The sequence below is a fragment of the Netta rufina genome (assembly GCF_964035555.1).
Source record: "Netta rufina genome assembly, chromosome: 1".
In the NCBI taxonomy this organism is placed as follows: Eukaryota; Metazoa; Chordata; class Aves; order Anseriformes; family Anatidae; genus Netta; species Netta rufina.
Window position 1 is genome coordinate 25,080,575 of NC_140123.1, and position 20,093 is coordinate 25,100,667.

The window sequence follows — 20,093 nt, forward strand, 5'->3', positions numbered from 1 at the left end:
AGAAAAAATGGCATAATTTGCAAAGATTGCTATTGTGAATATACACAGAAATTGTCATGGGGAAGGGAGGCGAATGTAATTAAAATGAAAATAATTCTATTGTTAACAGAATTTAATGTAAATATAATGTTAAGATTATAATAATAGCAGAATTTTAGGGTGAATTAGATATAATTATAACTCTGTGTATATTTTTTCAGTTTGCTATCTCTGAATCTAAATAATACCCTTTTTTCATTTGTATTTTACATGGAGTTCCCGGTTGGAAGCACTGTAAAATATCACAGAATCATAGAATGGCTCAGGTTAGAAGGGACGTTAAAGATCATCTAGATCCAACCACCCCGCCATAGGTAGGGATGCCACCCTACCTATGTGCAACCCATAGTTGCTCAGGGCCTCATCTAACCTGGTCACCTTCAGGAATGGGGCATCCACAACCTCTCTGGGCAACTTGTTCCTGTGCCTCACCACCCACCCTCTGAGTGAAGAATTCCCTCCTAATCTCTAATCTAAATCTCTCCTCTTTATAAAAGAGTCGCTCTCCATCTTTTTTTTGTAAGTCCCCTTTAAGTACTGAAAGGTCACAATGAGGTCACCCTGGGGCCTTCTCTTCTTGAATTTGATCAGCCCCAACTGTTCATATATAAATATATATAATATAAAACAATTTATATTCTTTCAGTATTTCTGTTCATTGCACTTTTATGCTCCTCTCCATGTTGAGCTACTGATAACTTCTAATATTTTGTTCAATTTATAAACCTCTTTGTCATTTCAAATAATATTTCAATAATAATAAATGCAAACAAAGCTGTTGTGCAATGCGAGTTAGGGTACTCCAACAATAAATGATATTGTGATGTTTTTCATGTAATTTATTTATTTTTAATTAATTAATTAGCACAGAATGGCATTCTCTGGTTGGAATTAATGTAGTATCAAAAATAAATTTCTAAGATTTATGACTATTGTTTTGAAATTATCTTTTAAAAATAAATTCCCAATGTTTTAATAGAAAAAAAAAAAAATATGAAAAAAATCAGAAATCAATTAGAAAGTAATAGAGTGACTGGCATTGTTATAATGAAAATGATTGCATGTACTCTGAAAGTTAAGATACTGGTCCTTGAAAAAAAAATCTTTGTTCAAATATAAACAATTGCTTTAAGCTACTTTTAAAGTACCAACATACTGTGATAACAATAACAGAGACATCTAATTCCTTCTCCTTTAGAGAGAGAAATTTGGAATATTTCTTTTTGAAAGGAAGTAGCTTGTGTTGACTGTTGCATATGATAGAAAAGAGTAGTTGGGAAGACATAAGGATGAAAAATTTGAGAAAAAAATGATCTCTGGAAATCGGAATTCCCTCACCTTCCATCTTCCTCCTCATTTGGAATTCTTTCAATACCTTTGCATCCATGCTTTCCTTATGTATCTCTTAGCTGTTAAATGCTAGTGAAACTGAACTACTTTAGTCCTCTATAATCGTGGATAATTTAAATACAATGTGTATAATGTGACATAATTTCCTCAAAAATTCTTCAAGAATCCCCTGCTATATTCAAAAGTTTCAGAAACAAAAAATGTAATAAAACTCAAATAGTAGCTATGTAATGCTATAATATGAATTATGATCTGGTGATTAGGAACTGCTTTGAAGATTAATGAAGTTTCCAAATAAGCAGACATACACAGAAATAAATTTGGGCATGAATTTAAAGGAAGGAATAAAACTTTTTCAAACACTCACCACAGTACTTTGGAGAAAAGGAAGAAATGGTTTCCATCCATGTGGACATATTGCCAAATATTAATTGAATCAGAGAGCTAGTGGTGTGGTTCTGGAAAACCAGGTTGTTAGCAATAATCTCAGTAATCAGGTCAAATTAAGGATTTGGTCCACTGTCAAACCCTTCCCTTAAGCAGTGACATAAAAATGGCTTCTCCAGACTGTCAAAGACTTGAGCTCTTCCTACCCAAAACTTAATAGCTGCTTCCATTAGTAAGTATTGGGAGTGTGGTTTCAGATAGAATTAGCAAAAATAAAAATTCTAAATAGTTCAGCTCTGAGTGCCTCTGTAGACACTGTATATACTCTGTATACTTTTCTTAAAACCTGGCACATAGATGAAGAATATTTTGAGCAGGGAAAACATCGTAGCTGACATTTGGCTGCCCTTAAATAATGATAAAGTTGTAACTGCCTCAAAATGTTAAGTACAGCCATTCTGCCCACCAGGAGGAAAAATTGAACTTTCTGAGGTCTTTTAAATTAAATGAAAACAAAAGGAAAATCCAAGCAGGGGATTTTTTAAGATTTTATTTTGACATACTGCCTTACAAAAGGTAAACAAAACATAAGTAACACATAGAGTGTTCACAATGGTTGCAGTGAAGTAGGCAACCAGCATGAACTAGAACTTAAATCCATAGGTCTGCCACTGATAGATAATTAAATTTATGGCAGAGTGAATATATAAAATAGCCTTTCCTACTAGAGCTCAGGATCTATGTGTGCAAAATATGTTAGCACCAATAAATGTACTAAGATATTCAGTACAGATTATCATGCATAGATATAAATATGAAGTGCCATATTTTTCTTTAATTCTTCCTTTACGAATTATTTTGATCTGAAAAAGTCATTTGGATTTCATTAGAAACCTGTGTCATGATTCCTTCTGCTGTTTTCTTAATCTGTCTTCATTTCATTGACTACAGGAGCCCTTTACAACATTCTTTCTAAATGCAAATGATGGCAAATTTGACCACCCAGATCGAACCTTCTCTTCAGTAGCCAGGTCTTGGAGAAACAGCCAAAGAGATACCTCAGATGTGAAGGTAACATACACACTAAATGAACTAATATGTATTTTCATTTATGGTATTTTGTTTCTTGTAGTGACAAAGAATATTTTGCATGTCATATCTTTACGTTCAGTATACTAGATTTAGTTTAAATAAAAAGTAGATGTTACCAAAGATTATTGTTCTAATAGAAACAATCAAAGATTCTTTGAAGTTGAGTGGACAAAAGGTGTTTTGTTTTTATAGAAAAACAACTGAACTGATCTAATTTAGATCACATAATCAGGAGATGGAGAAAAGCCCAATAAATTGTTCTTTCCTGCTGTTAACTCGATATTTGGCCCACTCCATAAAACACAGCAGGAATTGGATTTGACCTTAAAGTGTCATATTGTTATAGCTTGCCTAGCTCTGGGTTTGCATTGCCTGGGGCAATTAATAAAGCATTAATGACAAGACCCATTTAAAATGTTGGCTTTTCTGTACAGCTTTAGCTTTTACTTGACTGTGCCTGGGGGTATTATGCAACAATACACATTAGATTAAAACAACTTCTACATGATATACAGAAACAGCCGGAGAGCAGGGTGATTTTACTGTTGTTATTCCTTACCTATTGTTAAATACAGAGGGCTATTGTTTGTGTACATGGAACCTTATCAGAAAGAAACCAAAATCTTATAATATTTTGAATTTTGTTATCCATTTTTGATTCTCATTTTCTCATAATAAGGTGGGCAAAAACTGAAGTATACCCATAATTGCTTTCTCTAACTTATATATTACCTTAAAAAAAAGTAGTAAAATAAAATAAAATAAATAAAATAAAAATATCTCTTCTATTTCAGTACTGCCACTCATACTAGGAAATGCATAATGAAATGCAGGGTCATATTACCATTATATTTTTTATTTAACTTGACAAAAGAAGAAGTAAGTTTGTTGATTTAGTTTTAATTCAGAGATGTTTGCATAAATATTTTAGCAGTCTCAGAAGTGTATGTGGACAAACCATGTTATTCTTGTTCAGTTTCTAGTTAGAACAATGAATTGTAAATTATACTGTTGTCTTAATATATGGTAGAAAATGCTTTTTAAAGAAAAGAAATTAACCTAGCTCTCTTAAAACCCATTTCATACTTATTTATGCTCCTCTTAAAGTCAATAATATTTTAAGTATTATTACTGGTATTACCTTTTTGACAAATAGTTTGGTTTTTTTTGTGTGTGTTTTTTTTTTTTTAAAAAAAGGAAGAATGAAAAAAATATATTTTCAAAACTTGTTGGAAGGAGTTCAAATTACTATCTACTAATTTGACATGCAGCAATTTCTTTGAATTCACATTTATGACATTCTTATTTTTCATTTACAATAAAACCTGGTTTTCTTAGTACTCCACTGGAATGGCCTCCTAGAAGTGGGGTTGAAATAACAGATAAGAGCCTTAAACTGAGGAATAAGGGAAGACAGTTGGAAGTGACTGTAATCTTCTTTCCTGGTTTTAGTACACAGGAGGAGGGCAGTTAAATACATGAAGGCATAGCAAAAGATAAAGGAGTATCTGTGGACAGACGGAGAGTTTATATTCAAGTAGGGTGTATAATTAGTGAAATGATTGTTCCTAAACTAGCAACCAAATGAGTTATCAGTAAAACAAGGAACTGAAATGTTTTATGAAAACACCAGGAGCCTTGTGAACCACGTGGGGTAATTTAAACTACTGCTGCCAGATATTGCAAAGATGCAGGAATTATGGAGGAATTTTGTTGTAGTTAAAAAAAAAAAAATATGTATTTTTATTAGAAGAAAAAAAAAAAAGTTATTCAGATAAAAAAAAATATTTAAAAGTACTCAAACACAGGTACTTGCCTTCAGAAAAGGATGGCAAAAAAAGTGAAGATATGGTATAGCTATGTACTTTGATGTCATTAAACATAAAGAGTGGAGCTGTGGAAAGCTTGGATAAATTAGTAACAATTAAGGGTCAGAGTCTCATCGGGGACAAGATTGTAAAATAATTTATTCTAGCATACATTTGGGATTCTTCTGTTGAGCCCCAGAGTCAGATTTAGTTATATATATACGTTTCTGTTATGCCATTAGAAAAAGAAATACTACTTGGAACTAAGTCATTACAGAAAATCTAATATGGGAGGCACAGATGAGGTATGTTAGCTAATAAATGTTTTCTCCAGATAATCCCTGGCCTGTCTGTTCAGGGATACTTCAGGGATTAAAGATGCTGTTTAAAATATGGTTTTGTTAATTAATGAAGATACAGGGCAGTAGAGTTTAGAAATTAACCTTGAGTTTATTTATTATGAGTTGGTTTAGCTTAAGATAAAAATAGACAAAAGCAGATTTGAAAATAAACTAAATAATTTAAGGGCTGCTAAAGCAAATAGAAAAAGTTCATAAGCTGTTTAAATAAAATAAATAAATAAATAAAGGTAGAAAGGAAAAGAGATTTGTAGGTGTATTTAGTAACAGCATTCAATACATCACATCATCAAATTAATTTATTATGTATTGATACAAATTCACTACTGGAATAAGTCTTTAGTACACTTCAGTAGCCTAAGTAGTATATATAAATTCATTTCTGTTTTGTGTTCAGTTTTAAGAAGGAACCTTGAAAATCAGCAGGACAGTGGAAAGCTTACAATGAGACCAAAGCTACATGCTTAGCATTATGGCAACTGAAATATATCATGGCATCTAAATTCCAGCTGAAGGAGTTTGCTTAGTCTTTCATTTGTTTCATAGCTCTCATGTTCTTGGAGAACACAAGTTTTTCTTTTTTCCTTGTTTGATTTTTTATATGTATGCATGCTGTATAAAGCAAATCCTGAGTTCTTGCTCTGCTGGAGAACAGCTAGTGAAAGTATATACTGAAACCGGAGGGAGCCATAAGAGCAGTACAAATATATTTAAGGAGTTGGATACAGGAAAAAAAGCCCGTATGTGTGGGACAATTAATGTCTAAGAGTGAAGACATGGTAACATAAATGCTATGAAACATGGGACTGTATGAAAGGGAGAAAATTGTTTGCCAGGGAACAAAGAGGTAAATCTTAAAGGAAACCTGAAAAATGTTTACTTTACCAACAGAGCATGAAAAGTTAGAAAGAGAGTATTCTTGAAATTTGAATATCCTCACAAAACAAAGTGATAAAATCCTTATTTCTCAAGATTCTTAGAAGTGTAGACTGGTAAAACAGTGGAAAAACATCAGGGACAATCATGAATTGGCAAGAGGATGCGCTAGTTGACCCTGTAGGCCCTTTCCATTTGTAGAGCCTGTGTTTCTTAGCTATAAATCAAGAATGAGTATAGCAGCTAATTGTTGCTGTTGTTTGTTGCTTAAGATCTTAATGAACTGCGTTTCTCAATGCCATGACATCAGGGCCAACTTTTCCCTGAGGTCTCAGAGTTCATTCTGAAAAAGGACAGGAAACTGAACTATTATTAATATTACAAATACCCCATTTTTTTCAGATCAGTTGTGCTCCTACTTGAAATGCCTGTCAGGCTTCTTATGCATTTTTATCGGTTTTCAGACACAGGAAAAGGTTTGAGGAGCCACCAAGAAACCCCCTCAAAATTCCTACCCATTTTTGCTCTCTTCTAAGCACAGCAACCTCTGTCTTGCACAATTAAAGAACTTCAGCTCTGTAAGCATGAAGCAACCAAACATTCATTTTCAGCTGACTGATAGCATCTAATATTTATATAGTAGTCCTGCAAGTCAATGCTGTGCTAAAGAAAAGATGTGTAGAGCTTACATGTGAGTATAAAATCTTAAAGCATGCTATCTGTCCAAGTGTTCCTCATATTTGTGTAGCTTCTTACTGGCTGCACACAAAACTGTATGTGTAGATCTTTGGCAGTGGCACATGAGGTGGATCCCATGTGATATACATGCTGGAAATGGTTTTCCCACCCTAGAGATTTTGTTAGGCTTTACATATATGAGGCATGTGGAATATGGACAGTGCATCAAAGTAGCAAACTTTCAAAAGTGTTAAGAACAGCAAATGTTCATTATTCATGTATTCCCTGTCGTATATTTTAAATTCATCTGAGCTGCTTTAAGCACATTTAATCTCTGATCTTGCTAATCTCATTAATTACTGTGGCACAGGTTATGAAATAATTTAAAACAGTGTGTGTAATGAATTAATCTGACATTTTTCAAAGCCATATTGTAAAATGGCCTGTTTTTACTTTCAAGTGCCATATTCAATGACTAGCCTTAATTCTTTATTAGCATGTCTATTAAAAATGTTTTAAAATTATTTTTTTTAAGAAAAGTGAAATCTGTGTTATTTATTTGTTTATTTTTTTCCCTGTGGGTTATTATTTAAGAAAGAGGACTAAGAAGTGCTGAAGTCACTTCTGAAGTGGGTCAATTTTAACTAGTAAATTGAGGTTTTAAGCATTGCAGACACTTCCCACAGCAGTGTTCTTCTGCAAAATCAGGATATTTTAAAGAAAACTTCCAAAGCACACTTAAAGAATGTTGCATTAAATTTTAAAAAATAAATACTTGACATTTGCAAATGAATGTATAACTGTTTGGGAAGCTGCAGTTGTGTGGGTCAGTCCCCTTTTTCCATATGCATGTGTCCTCTCATATTCTCTCTCTCTTTCCCTCCTCCCTACTTCTTTCTCTCCCTTTGCATATGTGGAGTCTCCTGTGGAACAAAATTATTTTACATTGAGATAAGAAAAACAGGGCTGTGGCAGTAGTTTGATCAGTCTAAAAACAACCCATAATTTGCACTTACTGATACATCTTGAATTGTGACAAAAGGTATGCCACCTTTGAAAAATGTAGCATGTGATATGTTATTGATCAGTGGATGATTTAAGATCTACTTAGGCAATTTTGTTAGCTACATTTGGGCTGGTTTGGTTCATTTTCAAAGAGACCTGTTCACCTACAGTGAACAGAATTAATACAGTGTGTGCTACGTGAGAGTGGTAACACCCAGGGGACTACCTGGATAACAGTTTATTTTATTGTCTCCCTTTATCAACATCGACCTTCTCTCCAGATAATCAGCACAAGCTGGACTAGGAATGAATGTTAGTGGAGTGACCTTTGAGGAAACAAGTCACCCGGAAATGACCATAACTTGGCCAGTCAGCTTTCACATTTTTTCCTTTTCCCCCCTACCTCTTCAGTTTTTGGTAACGCTGATTTCCACAGAACTCCCAGTTCAGGCACTAATCTTTCCTAATGCCTCTCAAACTTGTTATATTACTTTTTGAATAGTGTGTTTAGAAGGTAGCTCTGACAAAATGTCATTAAGGTGCCTTAGTGTAAATTAATGCAGTTAATGGAGGTACTCATGACTGACTCATTGACCCAGTACTGGGCTCTTGTGGAATTAATGGATGCCAGGGGATCAACCTTTTGGGAAGAAAAGAAAGAAAGAAAAAGAAATGGCAGCTTTAAAATCTTGAAGTGAATTATATTAGAAAAGTGAAAACGTCTGGGTTGGATTTGATTTCATTGGGAGGCCATAAAATGGTATACCCTTAGCAAAACATATTAAACAGAAACGTCAGATGTGATTCAAATGGTATACAATTATGATAGTGTTAATAGTGGTCCTCTATCACTCCAAGACATATTTTTAAAGTTTAATTTCTCAGCAGCCTGGATTTGTCACAAGCTTGTAAATTAGAACATGCATTTGGGGATGTTTTCTTATATGAAGACACAAGGCATATAATACTGTTAACTATACCTTGGGGTTTTAGTATAGCTATTAAAATAAACTAGAGATCGCATTTACAGACAAGAAATGTCTGTTATAATATTCATTTTACCTTTTTTTACACCCCTCGGTAGCTTTACTGCATTGTTCTTCATCTGAGAAGAGCCAAGCATCTCAGGCAGCTTGAAAGGTGGTGACTATTAAATGATAGAAAGCTAACCTGTCTTATTAGAAGTGTGAATGAAAGGGGAGCAGAGGAGGTTACCAGCTTGTGAAATGTCAAGGACAACTAGACAGAAATTACTGCAAATGGATTTAGATCACTAGAATCCCTATTTTTATTAACTCTTTGAACTCTAGATATTTATTGTGGTAAGAAATTACCCATGACAGGTCATGTAGTCTGAAAGATTTATTTAGATCCTTTGATATGTTTTGACAATTAAAAAAAAAAAAAAAAAAAAAGTAAAGAAATTTACTGAACTGTATCAGTTAACGCAAAATTGTATATCAGCTGAATGGCACACAATAACAGCATGCATGTAAATTGCTCAATTGGTCTATGAATGTTTTTAAAATATATTTTTTTCCCAATATTGATCCTGTGTCTTAGTTCCGTTCATTCCCTCATTTTATGCCCATAAACTGAGGTAACTTCTGGGGAAGTTTTTTTACATTTTATTCTTGATGTTTTCTTTCATGTTTTATTTTACACTGGCTGACTCACTCAATGTTTGCAGTTTAGGAAGACAGTATTTTGAGATTTGTCTTTTATGAAAATTTGTAGCTTGATGTAAAAACTTTACAGAAGAAAAAAAAACCCACAACTTTCTCAAAATCATAGTAGTTTCAAACAAACATGCCTTTGCACAGGCCTGGGTTTACACTGACCTTTTACCACTCCAGGTGAAATTAGAGTTTTAAAGATCCATTTATCAAACAAGCCGAGTCAAGTGGAGAGCAGGATGGGAGACAGAAAGTCCTCTGTGTCCCATCCTCTTGTGTACCTACTATCACTGAGATGCATTTTCCCTTGCTAATTTCTGAGTCTCCCAAAACACACCTTAAGGGTGAGTTTAAAAATGACCCTTCTAATGGATGGAAATGGTGTAAGAAAATATATTATATGGTAAATTCTGCTCTGTATAAAAAGGAATAAAAAAATAGCAGATCTTGTCAAGGAAGTATGCCATCTTAATCTAAAGGCCACTGAGGTTGACTTCTATTTGATGAGCACTTGACAAAATATAATAAGGCCAAAGTATATAGAGGAATAAATGATGTTATGCACTGTTTAGGAGTAATTTGATAATGACTTCTAATGACTAGTTTGGGGAGAAGCAAAGAATATCTTACAGACCTGTAACAAAATCTTAAACCATGTAACAATACAGAAGGTAAAATCATTGTCACTTATTTTGATTTTTAGAAACTGAAAATGTGTAAAGGTGACATGAAAATGCTTTCCAAATGTAATAAGCTGTGTAAAGAGGAAAGAGTAATTGATTCTCTGTATTCACTACGGATTGGTGTCTAGGACAAGGGAAAATAAGCTTAGATCATGTAAAGAAAGATTCAGGCCAGGCATTAGGTAAAACTTGCTCAAATGGAGAATGATAGAGTCAACTAAAGGAAGGACTATTGGCTTGCTGTCAGTCAGATTCTGGAACAATAGGGTGGACAAATATCTGTTTAATGTGAGGAATGGAGTAGGTCACATTTCAACATTAACCGTATTTGAGATATTTCTTCCCTGTCCTGAACAGGAAAAACACCCAAAGAGCTGCCTGTATCTACCCGTGTGCATTATTAAAATATGAACTGAAACAACCCCACTTGTGAAACAAAGAAAACTCAGGCTCTGGATGAGAAAAATGTAAATAGGTTTTGCAAAAAAGCCTTGCCTTTGCTGGTGTTATCCTTTCCTTCATTCTTCCAGCTTTCAGTGGCTTTTTGGTTAACACAATTCTCCCTGGGCCCTGGTTGTCATCTTTCTGTCTCCACAGAGGTTCCCTCCTGTCTGCTCCCTGCCTTTCCCAGTAGCCTCCCAGCTCTGTCCTTGCTTACCCTTCCTCTCTCTGCTGTCCCCAGTCTGTGCTCCCCCAGCTAAGCATGCTCAGGGGCTCTGGGAAAGGGAATATTTGCCTTTCCATCCTCACTCATCCCCTGCTGTCAGCAGCAGGTAGAAGAGATTTATTTTTTTCATTTTTGAAATTAATAAAGTTTCAAAACACGCAGAATAGATGCATGAAAGCAAATGATCTTTATATCACACTTCTCTAGGTTAGCTGTATTTTCTGTGCTTCCAAGTAGCTGAAGACATATTTTGAAGCTATTTTGCAAAGATTGTCAGGTTATGGAATGCCTTTTTTTTTTTTTTTTTCCAGTGGGCCCTTTTTATAGTATAAATAGTATATAGTATTAATAGTATATAGTATAAAGTATATATAGTAAATAGTAAATAGTATATAGTACTCAGTATCTGGAAATGAGAAGGGGATGGATTTAGCTGAAATATTTTTAAGTGGTGTGGTTATGTAGTCAGTAGTGAAGACAACAAAATTTAAGAGGCATACCAGACGATATCAAAGAAAACTGAGTGGTTAATGCAAAATATGTGAAATATGTAACTGGGAAAGGTCACATGCGACATTGTTTGCATCTGCAGTAAAGGTTCAATTAATGCTAAGTAGTATTCAAATAAGCAAACATAATTGTAGGCTGCACTAAAAATAACATTGAAGAGAATGCTGAGGCTATAACAGTGGCTTTATTTAATTTTTTTTGCAATGCTATATTTAGATTAGTTACTCTAATTAAAAAAAAAAAAAAAAAAAAAAAAAAAAAAAGCAGGAGATGTGTAACTGAAGTGATTAGGGTTCTAGAGAGTGCTATTTCAGGAGGGTTTAGAAGTCTGGCACTGGTTAGTTTCCAGAACACAGGAATAAGACAGGTCAGGCTAAATGTATACAATGCAATAAATCTTATGAAGAAAGTTAATCACATGCTTTCTATTTATTCTGTTTCTATTTATGTTTGCTGCTATACCAGACAAGGGAACATTAAATTACACTGAAAGCAAATAGCAACAAAGATAAAATTTCTAAATGGAAATACCATAAAAAATATTCAGTGACTTAGATCTCTGTGTTTCAAGATACCACTGAAGTCAGAAGGTTAGGAGAATTCAGTTAAACACTAGATGTGTCTCTGGGTCACTCTGAGTAAATCTTTTGGGTACGTTAGATGTAAAAATTCAGTTAGATCCTAGGATCTGTAAAACTGAAAAAGAAAAGTTGAGTTTACATATCTTTGAAGGAATCATAAACATACTTGCTGTTTGAGATTATGGGTTAGCTAGCACATCACCATACTGTATTTAAAAAAAAAAAAAAAAAGTTAAAAAACAGTGGTGTTTCAAGCCTTATATCCAAAACAGAAATGCACTTTATTTTAAAGTTATACTTTTTTTCACCACTTAATTATGTTTCATTTGAATAATAATTTTAATATAGCTTTGAATAAGTAATATTTCAGCATTCTGGAATTTGACCTGTCTTTGAGGCTGTCATTTAGTGATTTGTAGCACATGTTGCTTTGTGGCCAGCTCTTAGTCCAAAATTCGTAGTAGAAAGCTCTAGAAAGATTTGTGTCTAGTGTTCTCCAACTTTGAGGACTATTCCTTCTTCTTTGAGCTCTCAGGGAACCTGAGAGTTAGTGAATCATGCTTAGGGGAAAAGTTTGCTTTTCCTGAAAACCATTAGAGGTATACAATCAAAATTAAGATTGTCAGTAAAATCATCTATTTTCTTTTAACCTTATAGGATATTCAGGATTGTTTTCTGTTTTGCATTGCTCTGGTTGCTCTTTTAGTTTACCACATCAAATATTTTTAAACATTTATGGTTTTTTGAAATTGTATTTTGTAATGAGCCATTCAAACTCAAACTTGTTGCATTTGGCTAGGGGTTAGATATTGATTGGCAATGCATTTTAGTCTAATCTGAATTCAGACTATTTGTAGTATATTAAAATGATGTGAAGAAGACAAGTAAATTGACTCCCCCCAAATACTTAAATTATAACATAAATATTCATATAAATATATGGTTTTAATGAATAAACTTGAAAGTACCATCTATGCTTCAACTCTCCTATTCTCTATGGAGCTGCAGATCAGATTTAATTAGATAAATTAGTGTCTGCAGTGATTTTTTTTACGCTCTGGATGTCTGCAGCCTTGAAAGGACCACAAAGAGGTTCAGTTTTCTGGTGCTGTGTCATCAGTTTTGATCATGTTACACAACTGAATACTATAGTGCTTTTAACAATGGAATTTAGAGAACTTAATCCATGCCTGGATATTAGAAAAGAGATAGTGGAGTTCAAAGCTTTTTTTTTTTTTCTTTTTTTTTTTTTTTTCAGTTCAATGCTTTCTGCTAAAATAATAGCAACATATGGAGATGTTTATTATGTCAAAATGCATTTCTATTTAGCTATCTGGAAATTGGGAAATACATCCCACTCTAACTTATCTATAGTACATTAATACACCACAGATTATTTAAGCTACTCAGTCATTGAATTTTCACAGTTTTAATGTCATGTATTTATGCTTTAAGAACATCCACTGTAGTGATATTTTTCTCTCCATGTATTTTTGAATCTTTATTACAGTAAAAATGGTCATTTACCCTGAATTAATTACCTTATATAGGTAATCAATTGCCACCTCTTCTTAAGCATTAAAGTATATAAATAAAATCGATACAGTGTTATATCAGCAACCTTTTCCCCCTTTATAAATAGTATAGTTAAATGCTGATTAAAACATCCCATTCATTTATAGTACTGTATAGGATCACCATACATTTTCTTGAATGTATTATTCTGAAGAGGTCTCCTTCACTGATTTGCTTTGCTTTGCCAAACTTTTGCTTTTTATGACAACAGGTATGGGAAAAACAAAGAATATTTCTTTATGAAAAATTTATGAAGTACAAGAAAACAGATTGTAAAAATTCTTAAATATATGCACAGAAACATATGCAAAATAGGAGTGCTTTCATGAATACTACTATAGAACATGATTCCAGCAGCACCATTAGGGTGCTGCCCTCTAAAAATCTCTCTACAAATGTAAGGTCTCATTTTGTGTTCTCCTTCCTAGGAGTTAATTCCAGAGTTTTACTACTTGCCAGAGATGTTTGTCAACAGCAATGGCTATAATCTAGGAATCAGAGAAGATGAAGTTGTTGTGAATGATGTTGAGCTCCCCCCTTGGGCCAAGAAGCCTGAAGACTTTGTACGCATCAACAGGATGGTAAGCAGCACTTTAATTTAGCCTGAGTTAGGACTTGTGTGTTTTAACAAGCTGCTTTTTCATATCTTTATAGCTAGGTGTAAATAAATAAAATAGAAAGTGAAGGAAAATTTACAGTCTATCTTACTTGACAGAACCCTTTATTTTACAATAAAATTGTGTTTTTACTCTCTCATGAGAAGACATCAGGTGGGTGTGAGTTGGATGCTGCGGGACAGCCTGAAAAAATTTAAGTCTATTTCTCTTCACTGCCTTCTAAAGTTGTTATAAATGATGATGCATTGCAAGAAATATTATGTTTCTTTCTCATTGGAAGCTATGTACTTCCCATTCATCAGAGATGAACTGGAAGTGTAGAGATATAAACATTAGCCGACAACTGCAGTCTCTGAAGAAATTTTGCAAAAGAAATGCTCTGATGTAAATCATTACGATGTCTGAAGAACTTTAGCGTGAAAAAACATTTATCTGTATTGGTAGTTGGGTTTTGTGTGTGTGTGAGTGTGTGTGTGTTTTGTTTGGTTGGATGGTTTTGGTTTTTTGCCTTTGCTTTACAGATAATGATATCCATTAATGATAGAATTAATATGTAAGTATGTTTATAGTCATTTTTAGGAAAAGCAAGGTATATTCTAATGCCTAGGCCAGTAATAGTTCAATTTATGATTGTATTTTTGAAATGGATCTTCCTTAAAATGTGTCTTATTTATGCTACTTTAACAGTCTTTGAAGCTATGGGTTTCCATACAGTTGCAGAGCCATTCAGCTTGTGCATTATTCCCTACAGTGCTTTTGTGGTAACACTGGATGTCTAGCAATGTTGTTTTTCTTATGATCACTTTGGCAATTTAATTTCAAGAAATGTGTATTTAAAGAAAATTGTTCTTTAGGGGTTGGTGGAAAAATAGACATCTAAAGTTCAAAAGAATAGAGGAATGTTATAAAAACAAACTTATTCCTAGATGTGTGTGATTTAGAAGTGTCTGTTTTGAACAGTAAATGATCTGACATATGTACAGCAGTCTCCTAAGGAAGTGATGGCAACCTCGTCACTTCAGGCTTATGAAAAGCACTAAACAAAGCACGAGAAATGTGTTCCAGGGAGTAGTCCATCGTTGGAAGGAAGAAGCTGAACAACATTTTCCTTTTTTTTCTTGGCTGCTTTCTCTTATAGATGCATATATTGTAACAAGTTTTCAAAAGCAAGTAATTGTCACATCTAGTGGTAATAAATTCAAGTGCAGTTTTACCAGAAAAGAAAAAAAAATAAAATAGTGTGGACTAAAAGGATCACTACCCTTTATTTCTGTTCTCGTGTTGTACACGCAGTTACAGGTGAGCACCTACAGGGTGCCCATTTCACTTCACAGAGCCCTTTTTCTGGGTTGTGGTTGTGGTGAAACCTGAGCCGGACCCAGGAGTAATTACGCTGAAGTTGACCAGAGGTTTAGTTTTGACGTCTGTAAGAACAGAAGCTTGATACCATAGTGGCAGAGGATAAACAAACTGCCATCTTTGGGGAAATAAAATGTGAGATGCATACTGATTAATTCCGTTGGGGAAATTTTATAAAGAATGTTCCTTTTCATATCCTAGATTGTGCTTCTCCATCTTCCCACAAAGGTGGAAGGATAAAAGGTGCTATGTGATAAGAGATCACTTGAAGAAAATCTTTAGTTTTAGTATGTTTGATTTCTGTTGTGCAATTTCTACTTTTTAGAAAATAACATAGGAGTTCTCTATAGAAAACTTTTGTTCTGGGATATTTATGGTTGCTGAAGAAAACAGATGCTTGTGTGAATTTAAAGTACAGTATTTATGCCCCTTCGTGACTATAACTTCAATAAGGGCTGGTAGTTAAAAGCTGGAAATACTTCTTAAATATTAAGCTGTAATAGAACTAATAACTGATTACATATGTGTATAAGTACACTCAGACTGCCATGAGTCAGATGAGCTGGTGTTAAGATTGTAGCATTTAAATTACAGGCTTCAACTAATTGAGTAATTTTCCAATTTCTAAAATCAGAAATGATCTCATTTATGTATCACAACCTTCCACCCCTGTCCCCACAGATGTGAGTATCATGCCATTATTACACAGTTTCACCTGGAGGCATTTTCTGTGTGGCCTTTCTTCATCCCAGCATCTACTTTACCAAGAGCGTGATCAGTAGTTGAAGTTCAGTTCTACACAGATACATACTGTCTTGAAGTGAACAGCTTGATGAAGTTTACAAATGACAATAAAGTTGGAAATTGCTTAGAGAACACGAGAAAGAGGCATGGATTTATTTGAATTAGATGCAGAAAATACATGGGAAATCACCTTGGGAGGAAAGAATTAAAGATATTCAATAAAAAGCAGAAGTCTGGAAACAAAAATAGTACCAAAAGAGAGCAGCAGCAAGGGAAGGGTGTTAATGAACAGCAATTAGGTTAGATATCACTGTAATTCTATACAACACCAGGTAGGATCCAATGTATTTGGATGCCATCTACAGAGAATTGTTGCATCACAGCAGATGTATACAGTTGTACCTGCCTATGGGCCTTCTGAGACTGCACCTGGAATACTGGATTCACTTCTGGGTGACTAGATAACAAAAGAAGTATTTGCATTTGGAAGCAGTTCAGAGGATAGAAACAATGTGAATAACTTCAGGATGTTAAAATAGCCTTATATATGCATAGTTCTTTGTAAAGCTTATTACAAAGTAGCAAGCAGATAAAGTAGGATAATCCCCTTCATGGAAAATGCAGAAAATATGTGTAGAAAGAAGACACACAATAACATTTTGAAAAACATGTAATAATTTTTCAGAAAAAAAAAAAAAAAAAAAAAAAAAAACACTTCCTCACATAGGGTTTTAATGCATAGGGCAAACAGACCATATCTTGGTCACTAAAACCAGACAGGTCAAAGTAGGGAACAAATATATAAAAAATGGAAATTTTGACGTTCCCTACGTAACATCAGAGTCCTTGTTTTGAGCTGGTCAGCAGATGTATTATTCAGTTAGGTCATCCTCAGGCCAAGCTCTGGCTGTTACACAAGAATCTATTTCAAAAAAAAAAAAAGCTAGCCCGGGTGTGGTGCTGACGTGTAAAACACAGCAAGCTTGTGCAAGTCTGGAATTTCTACAGCAGCTTTGCAAAGTGAGTAGAGTGGAGGTTTACAGGAAAGCCACAGAAAATTGAAGAATATTTCAAGTAAGTGTTATCCTGATCCCTTGTCCAATGAAGTCAGCAGTAGTCGTTTAATTTCACTGGAAAGGATCCTATGTAGTACTGTGTCACATAGAGTGGGAACTCCTTTCTCCTTAGCTGACAATATTTTAATCTGTTCATACATATTTTTGCTTGCTGACAGCGTATATAAAGTGTAATTTTATGTGGGAATAAATACAAATCTTTTTATAAGGCCTACTTGCTCATTTTCTTTTAGTAACAGTGATAATTTCAGCATTTCATCTTAAGGCATACCAAAGCAAGCAGAGAACAGCCTAGCAAACACCACAGAGACAGTGACGTGAAAGGGCATACATTAACGAATTGATTAACAAGCTTTACTAAAATTCTGTTCAGATTAATATATGGAAGGTAGATTTGGGGTGTTTTATTCAATTTTTCAGTCAGGTGTTATACATTTCTAACTAAACACAGAAATTGAAGTGGAAATTGATTTCCATCAAAGGAGATGACTTTAAGCTTTGGAAAATTAGACTTGTTATAAACACTGGAAAAGACAGTCAGTCCCATTATGTTTAAGACCTAATGCAGCAGATCCTAAAGCACTCAGTGTATACATCAGAGATTGTTGTAGCAGTTTTATTTATCCATACAACGCTAGACTGATTACTACAGACTTACTCATGAAACATTAATAAAGCACTATGTTCAATGCTAACATGATTATGGTCTGACCTCAGTGATGGCACAAAGGACAGAGGCAGAAAGTGTCCCTGATAACATTACCCTAATGCTGGGCTCATCAATCATAATCTCCCAGTTTACCAGGAAAAAAAAAAAAAAAAAAAAAAAAAAAAAGAAAAAAGCACACATAAAACCTTCCACAGATGTGCATCTGTAGTCCTGCTCAGCTTCTCAGTCCCCACAGACTTGGAGCAGTCCTGAGAGCCAGAAATAGAGCATATTCAGTCAGTAAGTCAAGCATGTTAAATCAAGGCGGGGAACACCACTGTGAAACACTGAAGCAGAGCTTTTATAATAACCGTTCTTTAGTTTGGAAACAAAAGATGCAATATTGTGTAATTCAAAGTTAATTATAATGATATTTTCATTATGGCTTAGGCACATATTAAATTACAAATTACAGTGTTGAGTAAAATGCATTCACATAAATTATTTTTTTGAAAGCCTAAATGGTGTCCTGTTTTTGTTATACATATTTTGTTCCTATTACATAACTGTTACTATGATTAATTTTCTTTCTGTCTTTGAAATGATTTATTTACACTCTTCTGCTGCCAATTACATTTTTGTACAGTTCCCTGGCTATTCAGAAGCATGCATAGTATTTCATAATTAAAAAGCTTCTTGAATAGTCATTAGATACCTCTATTATGAAATCTCTGTTCTGCGAGGATCTGGAAGATTTATCTTTTCTGCTCACCATTCAGCAGCAGCTGACATTCCTTTCTTAGCAGATAAGCAGTAGATAAGATTTTGTATTATTTCATCACTAGTAGCTTGTTTGATTTTTTTGTGTGTATAGCCAAGGTTTGTCCTTAATACAATTAAACTCATTCAGCTCACAGGGGTTTCAACCAAACTGGGAAATCATTGGGATTTTTTTTTTTTTTTGAAACTTTCTATATCACTGAAGAATTTATTTAAATGTCAAAGCTGCACATGTAAAGGATCAGTTTCTGTGCAAACATCCCTTAATAACCCAAATATATACAATGCTCTTCCGTCTCACTTTTATTAAAAGAGTACTTTGCTTAAACAAAAAGAACTAATTCCAGATATCAGTATTTCCTTTTTACTCTTATGATCAGTTGAGAAAGGGTTTACTCTTATAATCAGTACAAGAAATGCTACATGAGTAAAGAAATACTGGGCTGAGAGAACTTGTACATTCAATGCTTTTCTCAGGACAAAAAAATACCTGGCTAAATGCAAAATGCCCATGTGATAGAAAGGTGTTGGAATAGTATATTCTATAAATATAAATTTATATATAATAAATGTAGAACTCCAGATACTTTACACAACACATGGTTTGCATAAAAATAAAAAACAGTGCCTCCTACTGGAATCTCTATAAAACGTCACTATAACTCCAAATTAGGATGATAGAAGGGGAAACTGTGCTACCTTCTTACTGCACAAAGCTCCGAATTTAAGAGAGGGTAATTTAGTGTAAGTACAATTGCCTAGGTTTTTTAAGCCAGACATCTAGTGGAAAGTGTAGATGTTCAGATGTTCCTGGTTTAGTGTTACTGAGGAGTGATTTATGAAATTTGCCCAGAATTGAAATTGAAAATAGTTATAGAACCTGATCTCACTAAGCAGTAACTTGGCTAATATTAGTTTTTTTTAGCTTATACATAAGCATCAACTCACTAATTTATATTTATATTTTACAACAGTTACAGGTCAGATTTTCAGCTTGTGGAACATGTGTGCATACACTTGCATGCAAACACATAAGAAACACAGTACCTTTATTTCAAAATATTTATCTCTCGACATTTTTCTATTGTTAGTTATAACAGAAAACAAAAAACTGGATATCAGCTTATTTCTGTGAGATTCAGTGAGAATCTTTTTAAAGGACATAAATAATACTATATCATTATTAATATATATGTGATTTCATTAATATACATATATATCATAGAAAATACTATTCTGTACTATATAGAATCACATTGAATCACAGAATCATATAATATCCCGAGTTGGAAGGGCTATATGAGGACCATCAAGCACAACTCCTGGCTCCACACAGGACTAACTAAAATCATCACAGCGTAGCTGAGATTGGAAGGCTCCTCTGAAGGCCCCTCGTGCCACCCCTGCCCAAGCAGGGACACCCAGAGCAGGCTGCCCAGGACACGTCCAGGCAGCTTATGGATATCCCCAAGGAGGAGACCCCACAGCCTCTCTGGGCAGCCTGAGCCAGGGCTCCATCACCCGCCCAGCACAGCAGTGCTGCCTGGTGCTCAGAGGGAGCCTCCTGGGTGCCCGGCTGTGC

The 20,093-nt window shown here is 34.3% G+C and overlaps 1 protein-coding gene across 4 annotated transcripts in view; it reads left to right on the top strand.

The window, feature by feature from the left end:
- The window catches only part of NBEA (neurobeachin), a gene marked incomplete at both ends in the record, with an annotated part of 514,126 nt that overhangs the window by 444,284 nt on the left and 49,749 nt on the right, over positions 1-20,093 (top strand). For all 4 annotated transcript variants that reach the window (XM_084292135.1, XM_084292133.1, XM_084292136.1 and 1 more), the window contains 2 exons: positions 2,728-2,847; positions 13,715-13,867. In XM_084292135.1, the coding sequence (XP_084148261.1) occupies positions 2,728-2,847; positions 13,715-13,867 (273 nt within the window). The remainder of the gene's footprint in view (positions 1-2,727; positions 2,848-13,714; positions 13,868-20,093) is intronic.